We start from the raw sequence: 14064 nt of genomic DNA on the forward strand, positions 1-14064 counted from the left end.
TCACAGGGCCCCCAATGGAGGAGCTAGAGAAAGTACCCAAGAGCTAAAGGGAACTGCAACCCCATAGGTGGAACATTATTATGAACTAACCAGTACCCCAGAGCTCTTGACTCTAGCTGCATTTGTATCAAAAGATGGCCTAGTCGGCCATCACTGGAAAGAGAGGCCCATTGTACTTGCCAACTTTATATGCCCCAATACAGGGGAATGCCAGGGCCAAGGGGTGGGGGGTGGGGGACTGGGAGGGGGGAGTGCATTGGGGACTTTTTGGATAGCACTGGAAATGTAATTGAGGAACATACCTAATTTTAAAAAAAAAAAAAAAAAAAAAAGCAGCGACAGACAAGGCTGTTGGGCTAACAAGGAATGGACAGACTTGGTATTCAACTGATAGGAATGCAGTAAGAAGAGAGTTCAAATACTGAAAAGCTGGAGTTGGAGGAATGGCTCAGTGGTTAGAAAGGGTACACCTGCTCTTCCAGACCTGAGGTCTCAGGCAGCTCACAACTCCCTGTAACTCCGGCATCAGAGGACTCAACACCCTCTCCTGGCCTCTGTGGGTGCCTGCACTCATGTGGACAACCTCCCCCACCAAATACACACACACACAAACACACACACACACACTCAATTACTGAAAAGTAGTATCGCAGGAGAGGCAGGCAGCCTCCTAACTGCAGCTGATGGCACCATGCACACAAAGCCAACCAAAGGAGATGCGGTCCCATGGGTGGGAGGGGGAGTCAAGTAGAAAAGTAAAGGAGAGTAAACCCAGCTTCTACACTCCTTCCCAACACACTGCAAACAGCCTCATAGGCTGCTCCTTGTCAGGGGATGCACAGCGTTTCCCAGAAACTCTCTGTGGTTTACAGGGAGTCTCACACTAGAAATCTTTTTCTATGTAGAGGAACTTACCCTTTTCTGTTTTCCCTGCATCCCATCTTCTCTATTTTCTGATTCACCGCCACTTAGAAGGTCCGCTCCAATGTTGTTAAAGACCTTATCAATCTGCTGAAATACAAGTCCAATACTTGAAGACATTTCAATAAGCAAGTCATTCTGTTCCTTAAAGACTAAGAACTCCTAAGTGAGGCACTCAGACATTTCCTATAAAACAAATCTCTTCTGACCTGACTTGCAGAATGTGCAACTTTTGTCTCCTCGGAAGCGCTCATTTGATTCCCTATGTCCAAAGACCTACAAGACACATAAAATGATGGAACAGTAGTTAAAAGAAGCAAACATTAACTTCATTCCCCGCTACTGTTAGTGTCTGTCTGCCCAAATGATGATGACGACGAGGAACAATGACGTCATCATCTGGGGCCATGAAAGTCTGATGACCTGAATCCAACTCCAGAACCCATGTAAAGGAGCCAGAGGTGGTGGCATATGTCTATAAATCCAGCAATCCTACAGCATGGGGCAAAGGCAAGAGACTCTGCTGGAAGCTCCAGGGCCAGAAAGCCTTTAGTGCACAGCACAGAAGCAAGAGACCCTGCCTCAGCAAGGAGAAGGAGGAAGCCACCTCCCACAAGCTGTCTTCTCAACCACCCTTAGTGCTCTGTGGCATGCACATGTGTAGACATCTCTCTCTCTCTCTCACACACACACACACACACACACACACACACACACTCTCTCTCTCTCTCTCATTCTCTTTCTTTTGCCCTTAAATATACAATCAATCAATAATTTTTTAACTGTCTACATATATTTTTGTTTTGTTTTGTTTCAATTCAATGTCTATCCTTTGGGCCAGCAGGCTAGAGAGCTGGCTCAGCAGTTCAGAGCACTTGCTGCTTGCTCCCCCAGATGGCTAAGTTCAGTTCCCACTACCCACACCAGGTGACTCACACACACTTGTAACTCCAGTCCTATTCTGGACAAGGGCACCCACATGCACATGCACAAACACACACACACACTGGTACACACATATACATATAATAGATAAATAAATTTTGGGGGAAATATTTGGACCAGCGAGACGTCTCAGCAGGAAAAGGTACTTGTTGCAGACTGACAATCTGAGCTCGACTCTCTGGGCCCCATATACTGGAAGGAGAAACTAAGTTATACAAGCTGCCCTCTGATGTCCACATATGCTGTGGTTCGTATACAAATGAAAAAAAACCATCGATCTTCCAGAAAAATCCATCCTGAGCTGCTCCAAACTCATAGTCCATACACTGCACACATGCAGCCTGCTCACCTCTGCTGCTCCTGCATCACGTGAAGCTGCTCTAGCTTCGTCCTGTGCTCAGACTCCAGTCTGCTCAGCATCTCCTTTATGACGGCAATGAAGGAGCTGAACTGCCATAGAAAGAGATGACATGGTGAGGGCACAGCGCCTTTGCAGCTCATGGCATCACTTCCAACAACTCAGTGAGACAAGCCCAGGGAACAGGACTCACTCACACACCCAAGCACAGCAGGGCGGGCCACTTAAACTCAGAATGCCAGAGCAATGCCCAGTCTCGTGTGGGCGTGACACGATGACCGATGAGGCTTTATATTCTGGACAACCCATCTAACAGCTACTTCTCAGAGGTTTTAGGTTAAGTTTACTACAGGCAGTCACACATTGATAATTTGTGCCAACAAGGAGAAAGTTCATTTTAAAATACTTAGAAATCCTCTCTTGTTCATAAAAAACAATGTTTGGCTAGAATAAACCTGTTTTCTGCAAAGATAGTAGGAACATGAAATGTTCATAATTTACTTTGATAATGGAAGTTTGTAAAGTAATCTAACACTATAATTTAATATAGGTTAAATTTTCATTAAACTTTAGTTTTATGGTACTTTCTAGCTATCATAAAACAATTTATTTGAATGATACTATACATACAAAAAACAGAAACATTGTTCCTCCACTCCATGAACCTTACACGCATGTATGAACATGTATTACAATATTTTCAGTTTTCACAACTCTTCAAACTAAGTTTAGGGCTTTTGCTTCTACAGATGAGGGCATTGGACTAAGCAAGACACTCAGGAGACAGTGAAGAGCTGGCATGGCAGTTACAATCCATGTGTGCCTCCCAAGCATTCCAGTGCCTCTCAGCATGCTCTACCATCAGTACCACTTCATCTTATGAGTGATGGTGTACCTGTGGAAGTACACCATGACTTCCTGCTAATTGGACTTATTTAAAACTAGACATAGCATTATGTACACAGCTCAAATATGGCAGAGACTGAACCTTTCCAAGGCAACTAACACACAGCACTGTCAGCACCTCCGAGGCTTTCTGGTGCTATCTTCTGGTTGTCTCCCACCCCTACACGCGTGCCAACACTATTCTGCTCTGCAGTAGCATGTATCAGACAGTTTTCTACATGCATGAGTGACAGCACTCCGTAAAGCGCCCTCTGTAACCAGCTTCATTTGTTCAACATCCCGGACCCACCCACTTTCTCACAGAGCTTGTACAGAATGGGCTGAACGCAGCAGGTCCTATCTGCCAGTCTTGGATCTGCCTGCAAGGCAGACTTTGGCTATCTTGGAACTGGTAATGGTGGCTTTCAATACTTAATTGTGTGTATAAATATACTCTTTTCTACTTAATATATTTAAACTACTTAAAACCAAAACCAACAGAAGAGGGCACTTTTGAGTTAGCACATTTAATCATAAAATGAACAGAAAAACAGACCACAGCCATCCTAAACCAAAGGAAAAGTAACGAAAGATAGGATTCAAATGATTCTGCAGATAAAAATAGGCCCTCCAAAATCACAAAGCATTTTAGACAGAACTATATGTATCCTAAAATAAGCACCTGGGAATTTTTTAATTTATTCTATTCTATTTTATGTATATGACTGCTTTGCCTGCAAGTGTGTACACAGACCATGTGCATGCCTGGTGTCCAAAGAGGTCAGAAGAGAGCATCGGAGCCCCTCGATCCAATGGTTGTGATCCACCACGGGGTGGAAGGAAGCAATCCCACAGCCTCTACAAGAGCAACAGTGCTCTGAACCACTGAGCCTTCTCTCCAGCCATTTCCTACTGGAAATGTTTGAAAACATCCTAAATCAGACTGTGTTAGGCAGACTATAATTTCCCTCTTCATAGTCACTGTCTCCCGTCTGCCAACCAGAACCTGACACCTGAGGCAGAAAGCAAGCATTACGTCAAGGAACAAAGCTTCGGAGGAAGGATTGCCTGACTACTTCAAGGGGAAGCTTAGGGCTAAGGAACCACACGTTTCTTCACCTTCAGAACTCTGCCTGCTCAGTGCTCGCTCCCTCCCTCTCTCCCTCCCTCCTTCCCCCCCTCCCTCTCTCCCTCTCTCTCTCCTCTCCTCTCCCCCACAGAACACTGCACCAGCCTTCCTCTCCCCCGGCTCTTCTTTCTTCAGTGCTGTGATTCACTTTCCATCCTAACTCTAAATCTTCCCTGCCCATCTCACTAAACAGTAACGTTTCTGGGCCCCTGACACGTTTCCTCAGACAGCGGGTTCTACTGTTTTCTCTTGATCGGTCTCTCTCGGGTACGGCGTCAGGACTGGGCTATAATGAAGCAGCAGCAGAGCACTGGCCTCGGGACTCTACGTGCCATGTCATCGGTGCCCACCCAGCTGTGAGACAACTACCACAGAGCCATGCTGAGACACAATTCCATAGCAACTTTTGAACACACATCTCTCCTCAAAAATTTACACCTTCCAAGTTAAATACTTAATCTAAAGCATATAGATATCTAAGCCCACCAATGGTACCTTACTTTATTTCATCTCGTTACTCCCCCTCTGGAGCAGGGGGTCTTAAAATGGCTCACAGTTCCCACTCCGTTCTACTATTTATGCCACTGTGCTGGGTATGGGTAAGACCCACACTTGCCTCTGAACAACAGAATATGACAAAGCTAACAGGGCAGCACACTTTCTTTACTACATAACAAGACACTGACTTCAGTCTGACTAGACAAGGCTGTTTGGGAAGGGACCTGTGTACAGAACTGACAGCAGCATCTGGCTAACACGCAGCTAAGACCCGCAGCCCAAAGGCAGCCAAATCCTGCCAACAACCACCTAAGCAAACTAAGAACCCTACGAGTCCTCAGGTGGACCAAGTTCCTGATCACAGCAACAAGTTCGACTAAGCCAAGACCTGGCATGGCTGACTCATTGAAAATGTAAGATTAGTTAAGTATGCATTGCTTAAAAATATGAAAACTCTCAATTTATGGTCATTTATTATGTAACAATAATATCCAAATATAGTCTGTGACTGTTCCTATCAACAGACAGACTCAAATGTAAAGTGGTCCGTAGCTTGAGTTAACTTCATGGCATGCCACCAGCCTGTGCTGGCCTCCTCCATGTGTAAATAATAAAGCAGAGAAGGCAAGCAGCAAGCAGGGAGAGAGCGTGAGCACACACCAAATGTCCCACCTGATTGAGGTTGAGGTTGTTTTCAATGCTCAGGGGGATGAGATGAGGCAGGACTTTCCCAGCCAGCTGCTCTTTGGTGATTCCCAACTTTTTATGAGTAAAAGTACATTTATAAATACCTGAGAGAAAACAGTGTAATAAGTTTTAGAAATTAGCACACCAAGCACAGAAACTATGAAAATACTCTATCTCTAACAAGTCTTTTGGAAACTGGTGTGGTGCAGGCTTATAAACACCACGGGCTATTCATCCTGTGCTCTTTTGGTTTAATGACAACCCCTAACTAAAGCCATGGTCACTATAATCCCGAAATGAGGTTATATAATGACTCTCATCCTCACACTTGGAGCATCTGTTCACGTGTTTACATACAGTGCTGAGAGGACTACAGTCTACTCTGCAACTCGTTTCTTCTGCAAGTCACACTCACTGCAGTAGCGTTGCCTCTCGCACTTTAGACTTCTTTATAGAAGAAAACTATACACTATCATATCAACCAACCAAGACTACAGTACTTCTCCTCACTCCCCCAGTCCTGGAAATCAAATCCAGAACCCACCCATACTAGTCAAGCGTCCCACTATAGCCCAGGCCTTCTATAAATGACAAGAGTCTACTTCCTTTGCTGTGAAAATAGAGAAAAGTTATATTGTAGCATTTATCTAACCATTCTGCAACTGATTAATATCATATACACAGAGTACAATGGTTTTATAGATTGAACATTTTATTATACAACTATTATATAAAAGGAAGATGACAGCAAATGTTACATTAAGTTTTCAGCTACCTAAAATCCCCATGAGGACTGCAGGTTCCTTGGAGGGGATCTGCTGTAAGAAGGGTAGGATATCATCAAGTACAAACCACTTATCCAAGTACTCCAGGATCTTCCCTAAGCACACCAGTGAATTCACACGGACCTAGTGAGACAAAGAAACCGCATGTAAATGTGTGTGTACCGTTCTGTTAATGTAAAATGAAGTACTTAGTGTAAATTTAGTCATCAAATAGATATATGCTAAAATCTTAATAAAAACTGGTTTACTGACGTAGATTTAATAAAGCATGCCTTTATTAACATAAACATTCATTCATTTACTGATTTATCTGACATGTTACAGAAAGAACTACAGACTGGTTCACTGAGATACTAGTAGATAAAAATAAGGAACAAGTTTAACCTTGTAATACTCATTCATTCATTCATTCATTCACTCATTCATCTCTGTGATGCTAGGGAATGAAGCCAGGGCCTATTAACCAAGCTGTCAGTGAGCAACAATCCCAGTCCTACAGTTTCTATCAGGTCTTTGAAGGCTCTTATATGTGTTTACTAGTAAGATTTAACAATAAAAAGAAATATATTCCACCAAAGAGCCAATTACACAGTGACTCAGCTACTTTACATGAGGTTCAAGTCATTCTTAAAACTAAATATTTTAACTGAAGTTATCCATATTTATCTATGGCCATATCACCCTGGATGCTCCCAATCTCATATAAAATTATCCCCATCCATATAAAATTGTTCCTAAATATATTTACTAACACCCACCATTTGTAAGCTTCAACTTTTGATACACATCATACCCTAGGTTTGGCATTGACTGACTGACTAAATGTGAGTGGCTGTGTTCCACATGGTGTTCCACAGCATGCATGTGGAAGTCAGAAGATAATTTGCCACAGTTGGTTCTCTTCTTCCAACAAGTAGATTGTAGGGATCAAAACAGGTTGGCAACATGTACTGCTACCTAGTGAACCATCTCACCGGCCCCTTTAACTGGGATTTATTAGGACAGAGTCCATCAGGCCGGGTATGTTGGCACAGGACTGTAATTCAGTTACTCAAGAGATGGGAGTAGGAAGAGCGCAAGTTCAAGGCTACCTGTGCTACAGAGCAAGCTCAAGGCCAGCCTTGGGCAATTCAGTGAGACCATGTCCTAAGAAGTGGGCTGGGATCTGCACAGTGATACACATAGAACCCAGCATTTGGGAGGAGAAGAAGGAGGTCAGGTGTGTAAAGGTCAGCTGATAGAGCAAGTTCAAGTTAGCTTCAGCCTGGGCTACTTTAAAAAACAGAAACCCCTACATAAAGAAAGGAGAGGCCAGGAATATAGTTCAGTAGGAGCACTCTCTGCATGTTTAAGACACAGATTCAATTTTGAGTACCAAGCCCTCCTCCAAACCCCAAAACTCAGAGTACCATAAAGCTGTGTCCATGGTATTGATTAAACCATATCAATGAAACTCAAGTCTAAAAAACTAAGCAAAAAGTTCACTGATTAATATTTGTACAGAAAAATGGAAAATTTCCATTTCTGAAAAATATGAACAACTATTTTCTGAAATTTAAGCCCAGAATACTATAAATCTAAGCCACTATCTGCAGGTTTAGCCTGTTCTCAGAATCAGTTTACTGTAATGGGAGCTAATGCAGCTGCCGCCTGCTGGGGATAAACTACAATGCTGGTGTCGTTTTCTTTTCTTTCATGATGTATAGAATATTAGACAAGTCACGAATACACCTCTTGAAACATTTTACCTAGCTATGCACTAGTTTTCTTCATTTTTGGACAATTCTAATCAATGATTTATATTTTAGGCATTTCCCAAGTAAGACGCCAGACCCTAGAGAATACGGCTATGAATACAATACAAAAATACCTATGTGCCACTCGAAGGTGAGCGAGGAGCGCTGAAAGTTCCATCTAAAACGCACTTGTAACAGTGAGATAGGAAATGCACACCCATTCCAGAACGAGTACTCTAAAAGGTATTCACGCCTGTGCTCGGAAGCACCGTGTCTTCAAGGACCCGGCCCCATCAGCATCTTCAGAAGACACAGACCTCAGCAAGGCACCCGTACAGGTCACTTCGTGTCTGTGTGTCCTACATGTACCCCTGAATATTTATAGAGAACTGAACTAGAATACTCTGAAGTGTGTGTAAAGATAAATTCATAATGGTATAAATGAGGCATAAGGCTTCTGAAGCAGCATTTTAAAAACTAAAATGTTACCATGTATTTTAAAAAGTCAATTATAAAGTCAGGACATCCTACAAGTATTAGGACATGCTCAAGGCCAGAGCAGTTAGGAACAAGATGAGGACAAACCCTATTTCCCTGCATGCTTGCATTTCAGTAGTGATTTTTTCTACTACGTCAGTATTCCGCCTTCCATCTCAGAGCTCTTCCAGGAAGGAGCGTCAGCTGAAACAGGTGAGATGTCTACAGAGTGAACTCATGCCACTTCCACTGCTTTTGCCTACAGGTCTGTGGATTTTTCTAATTCACACTGCACTAGATAAAGATGGACGAGAAGCTCCAAAAATCAAGCTTTATAAAAGGCAAATTTATTAAGTTCAGGGAAATATAAATTTCCTGACGGGCAGAGAAGATGGATGGTTCAGCAGGTAAAGGAGCTGGCAAGCTGTGTGGGTCTGAAACCTGACCACGTGGTGGAAGGAGAGAAACAACTCCTGCAACACACACACACACACACACGCCCACACACACCCACACCAACCTACATATAAAGTAAGTGACATGCAAGCATTTATAATGGTGTATATAAGCTACCTCCAACTAAAACCAATTCTCTAGGTGCAGCATGAGCAAGTTACTGCTCGCTGGGAAATGGTGTCAGGTGCTGAGCAAAGACAAACACACATGTAAGCACTTACAGCAAGGGAAGACGTTTGTAAACAGGCATTTTTAATTCTTGGAATCAAAGCATTTTTCATGGACGGGTAGTCTATAAGATTTGCAAAAGTTGGAATGATGTTTAGACAGAGCTCCTATTGAAAAGACAAATGTGATCAGTCTTAAGGAAAGGCGCCAGACCTCCCTCTCCCCGCTCAGCTCATCTGTCACAGCATGAAAGAAGCTTCCGTATGCTTCACATTATTTGGTCCTTACACCAATTTGGGGGGATTAAAAAAAGAATAGTTATAATCAGTTGAAAATGTCATGGCTACACAGGGCCTGCGGTAGTGTTTCAAAGGGCTGTAATTACAACTAGTTCTGTTTTCCCTTGAGACACAATCTTTATGTAGCCCAGGCTGGCCTCAAATTTACAAGCCCTCTGCTTTAGCCTAAGTACCCCTAATTATACAGGGCTATAACTGTAGAGCTGAAAAGCAGAGGTTGAGTACGGCTTCCGACACTTATGGAATGATTTAACTACAAGGAAAAACTCAACTTCACACTTTAATAAACTTAGAGAAAGACAGAAATGCATCAAAAAATGTGACTTGAAATATATGGCAGAAGCAGATATATACAAGGCAGTACAAACCTATAGTCCCAGCCACAGTGTTTTTGAGACAGGCTATCAATAGCCCAAGCTAGCCAACAATTCCTGGTCTTCCTGCCTCTATCCCTCAAGTGCCAGGATTATAAGTGTGTGCTAACACAATAGACTCCAACATCTTCTTCTTTTCCCCTGGAACTGAAGTTTCAGGCAGCCATGAGCAGCCTGACATGGGTACTGGAAACCTAACGTGTGTTCTTTGTAAGAGGAATATCAGAGCAGTGACACATATCTTGAATCCTAGCACTTAGGAGGCAGAAGCAGATGGAGCTCTGTGAACTCAAGGCCAGCCTGGGCTACCAGTAAGACTATCTCCATACAAACAGCACCTGCTCTTAACCTCTGAGCAATCTCTCCAGCCCTTTCCAATTTACTCTTTAGTTAGAAGTAAATATGCAGTAATAACAGTGGATCAGCAGTATAATTCAATAACTACTAACTATTGAGTTGTATATAAAAGGTTAAGATTTAATCCTGAAATATGCCTTGCTGCTTCTTTCTCCCGCCTTTCAACCTTCATGAGGGCAATGGAAGCAGATACTGTGCCTGGATCTGAATGGAAGGAGCCTCCAGAGCTCTGTAGACCATGGGCAGGACACTGTTCTTTATCTCATCAGGAGGGGTTTTGGTTAGCAGCAAATCCATTTTTTGTAGAAAAATTAGCAAAATCTGTGTGAGAAAAGGGAAGATTATGAAAATCTGCAATCTTTAAGAAATTCTGTATCCTCCCAATTGAAAGAGTTTTCAGAAGATTAAGTTCTGTATGTGGACACTCACCATGTTGCTAGCCTGAAGGCATGGAAGACAAAAACACACAGATCAAGTCTCTTACATGTCTACAGCAATGCTTAATTATCCAAACAAAGACTAACCTCCAAAGAGCTACAGGAACACATGGCTCCCCTACATGTTTCAATTATCCAAAAGAGTGCTGCATTTTCAAAGGAAATAAAAGCCAACAGAAATGAAAACATCTGTGAGGAATTTTTAATTGTTCCTAACATTATTTTGCTAGCTGCCTCTACATACCTAAATTGTAAGAAACAAACCAAAATACTTAAGTGAGATCTTTATTTATTTTTATATGTATGAGTGCTTTGCCTGCAAATATGTCTGTGCACTAACATGGAAGCCAGAAGGCAGCACTGGAGTTCCTGACACTGGAACTACAAATGGTTTTGAGCTGCCGTGTGGGTGCTGGGAATCAAACCCAGGTCAGCAGGGCTCTGAACTGCTGAGCCACCTCGCCAAGTCCCAGAATACTTAGTTTTTCCAATGCTCAATTAAAATTTTTCAGGAGGGCTTATTAACTGAAAAACTAAGAGGAGAAGGAAGACAAAGGTACCTTAGTTTCATTTCCTGATGCTGTGGTAAAAGCAAGTGAAGAATGAAAGAGTTTGCTTGGATCACAGTTCAGGGTGCTGCACTGTGGTGGAGAAGGCAGGCAGCAGGAACCTGGAGCAGCTAGTTACAGCCACACAGACAGAATGCCCACTAGTGCTCTGCTCTCTCTCCTCTGCTTCAGGACAGGACAGTTTGTAAAGTGTTACTGTTGCCCACACGCAGGGTACAGCTTCCCACCTCAGCTAATTTACTTAAGAAAAGCCCTCCCAAGCATAGTCACAAAATAGCCTAATCCAGACTCTCACATACTGAGATTCTTCTCAGGTGGTTCTACATAGCCAATAATCAAAAGTTACCAAAATAAAAAGAACAGGGTCAATCATGTGTCTTAGGATTTTCCTCATGACTGATGAACAATTTGGGTGACATGCCAACCTGACACTGTGACAACCGTCAGGGAGCCCAGGTTTAAAACTCAGAGCTCTATCCTGTGACCTTTGCCTGGTTAGTAGGAGCACCCCACAGACTGTCTTCTACATTCACCCTTAAGGAAAGGGAACTGGAGAAGAAGCCACAAGAACTGGCAGCAGGCCTGGAAGTGTACACCTTTAATCCCAGCACCCAGGAGGCAGAGGCAGAGGCAGGCAGATCCATCTTTGTGAGTTTGAGGTTAGCCTAGTCAGCAAAGTGAGAGCCAAGTGAGCCAGGGCTACATGGTGAGACCCTGCTGCAGCAGGTTAGGGGTGAGGGACACCAGAAGGCTGAAAGAGAGGGGAGACAACCGCTCACACACACATTGTTCAAAATCTCAGAAGGATAGTTAATATGCTAATTTCCAAAAAGTAAAAAATAAAAAATAAATTCTCCACTTTCACGGGGACAACTGCAATCAATCACAAGCCATCAGACAGTTCATGCTGACTAATAAGCTACTGCCACCCCATAGCAGAAACACCTAATGGTATCTCAGCCAACAACTCTACATGTTAAAATGAGGACAAAAGCTTTCAGATGATAATGACTGCTACATGGTTCTAAAACAGAGATAAACCCAGATTCTAATCCAGGTATGTAAGCCCACAGTTCTTAAACTCAAGATAAATATATACTGTAACAAAATCTATATAATTTATTTCACTTACACATACACATTATATACATATGCATTTTGCGTGTGTATATATATATATATATATATGTACATATATAATTTGCATTTTTCTCATGCATACACAGATCACATATTAGTTCTATGATGCTTTACACATTTTCCTCTTTTAATAAAATTATTAGAAAAAAAATAGAGACAACTGACACACATCATCTAAAAATTAACTAATGGAATATCAAGCCAAATAAAAGTATCAAAAACTTGATTTTTCCAAACTGCCAGCTTTTAATTAGGGACAATATAACCCGTGCAAAGTCTGATTACGACTTATTTTCTAAGACAATGACATAAAAAGCCACAAACATTCATTTGCTAAGTTTAATTATAATATTAGCTTTCTGTCTAGTGAAAAAATCTAATATACGTACTTCAAGTATTTAAACACTTAACATTTTTATTTATTTTTATTTGACATGTATGGGTGTTTTGCCTGAATGTGTATGTCTGTGCCTGGTTCCTGGAGTCGAGTTGGGTCCCGAGGATAGGAGTTACAGATGGCTGTGAGCCACCATGTGGGTGCTGGGAATTGAGCCAGGTCCTCTGCAAGAGCAGCCAGCACTAAGCCATTTCTTTTAAAAGCTCAAAATAGTCACTGTATTATTCTTAGTGGTAGTAGCTATTACAATAACGCATAAATATTCAGAAGTCCTCACAACATACCTGGATTGGCTCCTGCTGTTTAAATACAGGACCGAGTTCAGGTAGAATTAATTTGATATATTCTTCTTTGGTGCATTCCTCAGCAATGAGCAGAACATTAGGTAAAACAAAAGGTACCATATCAGGGTTGACAAATTCTGAGGTCAGACAGGGTAAAATCCTCTGCACAATGACACGCTGAGAGGGAAAAAAATGAAAAATGTGTAAAAACAAAATGTATTCCAGAACTTCCGCATTTACAACTGAAGTGTGAAGTGACCATAAAGCTGATGGCTGAAACGGAGATATTTTCTAGACCCTGTTGCTAGTTACATCAACACAGGCTCCCAATGTCCATAAACCAAGCTACGTGCTCGCTCTAGCCTTTGCAAGCTCAACTTGCGTTCACTGACAGTGATTCTTCTCTTTTTCCTATCACTCGTGACTCTGATCATCTACCTCACTCTAACTGATAACGCAGACAGCACCCATGGCTGTGTGTGCTGCGGCAGCTGTGACAGCCATGACAGTAAAAGGTAGCAGACAAGGGCTCTGACTGCTGAAGCTTTACAAACAATTTCAGAGTCAGAAAATAACAGTCTTACAAATAGTGTCTTCTCTAGCATCCATTATTTTTGTTTTTAAGACTGTGCCGCCTGGCGTGGTGGCGCACGCCTTTAATCCCAGCACTCGGGAGGCAGAGGCAGGCGGATTTCTGAGTTCGAGGCCAGCCTGGTCTACAAAGTGAGTTCCAGGACAGCCAGGGCTACACAGAGAAACCCTGTCTCGAAAAACCAAAAAAAGACTGTGTCACTGTGTAGTCTGGCTAGCCTAGAACTCAGATGTCCACCTGCCCTACCCTACCAAGTGCTGGGATTAAAGGCAAAGGCATATGCCACCAGACCCAGCCTCACCAACATTTTGAATATTATTTGACATTCATTGTTTAGTAAGTTAGAGAAAGAGAGTAAGGAATACAGTAGGATCGCATCAGTATTGATGCATCCTTTAACTGCTAGTGAGCAGTGAGCTCCACCAGGGCTGTTTACAGACAGCACTGGGGACACACTTGGTAACCAGCACAGTTAGCCTTAACACAGGAAGCATCCTAAGGTTTACATCCCACCTGTTTTGCATCATACCTAAGCTTTGGCTTTGGCTTCAGTTGGCAGCATGTTACTGT

General features: G+C 42.6%; 1 protein-coding gene across 5 annotated transcripts in view; it reads right to left on the reverse strand.

Moving 5' to 3' along the window:
- The window catches only part of Scyl2 (SCY1 like pseudokinase 2), a 48077-nt gene that overhangs the window by 5370 nt on the left and 28643 nt on the right, over window positions 1–14064 (reverse strand). For 2 of the 5 annotated variants that reach the window (XM_029482579.1, XM_029482580.1), the window contains exons 9-17: window positions 12903–13079; window positions 10505–10516; window positions 10274–10396; window positions 9099–9212; window positions 6199–6331; window positions 5409–5527; window positions 2216–2316; window positions 1131–1197; window positions 916–1011 (exon numbers count right to left, since the gene is read on the reverse strand). In XM_029482579.1, coding sequence (XP_029338439.1) covers window positions 916–1011; window positions 1131–1197; window positions 2216–2316; window positions 5409–5527; window positions 6199–6331; window positions 9099–9212; window positions 10274–10396; window positions 10505–10516; window positions 12903–13079 — 942 coding nt within the window. The remainder of the gene's footprint in view (window positions 1–915; window positions 1012–1130; window positions 1198–2215; window positions 2317–5408; window positions 5528–6198; window positions 6332–9098; window positions 9213–10273; window positions 10397–10504; window positions 10517–12902; window positions 13080–14064) is intronic. The other 3 variants (XM_029482581.1, XM_021174278.1, XM_021174275.1) reach the window with 3 other exon arrangements.

Source organism: Mus caroli, chromosome 10 (assembly GCF_900094665.2).
Source record: "Mus caroli chromosome 10, CAROLI_EIJ_v1.1, whole genome shotgun sequence".
Classification (NCBI taxonomy): domain Eukaryota; kingdom Metazoa; phylum Chordata; class Mammalia; order Rodentia; family Muridae; genus Mus; species Mus caroli.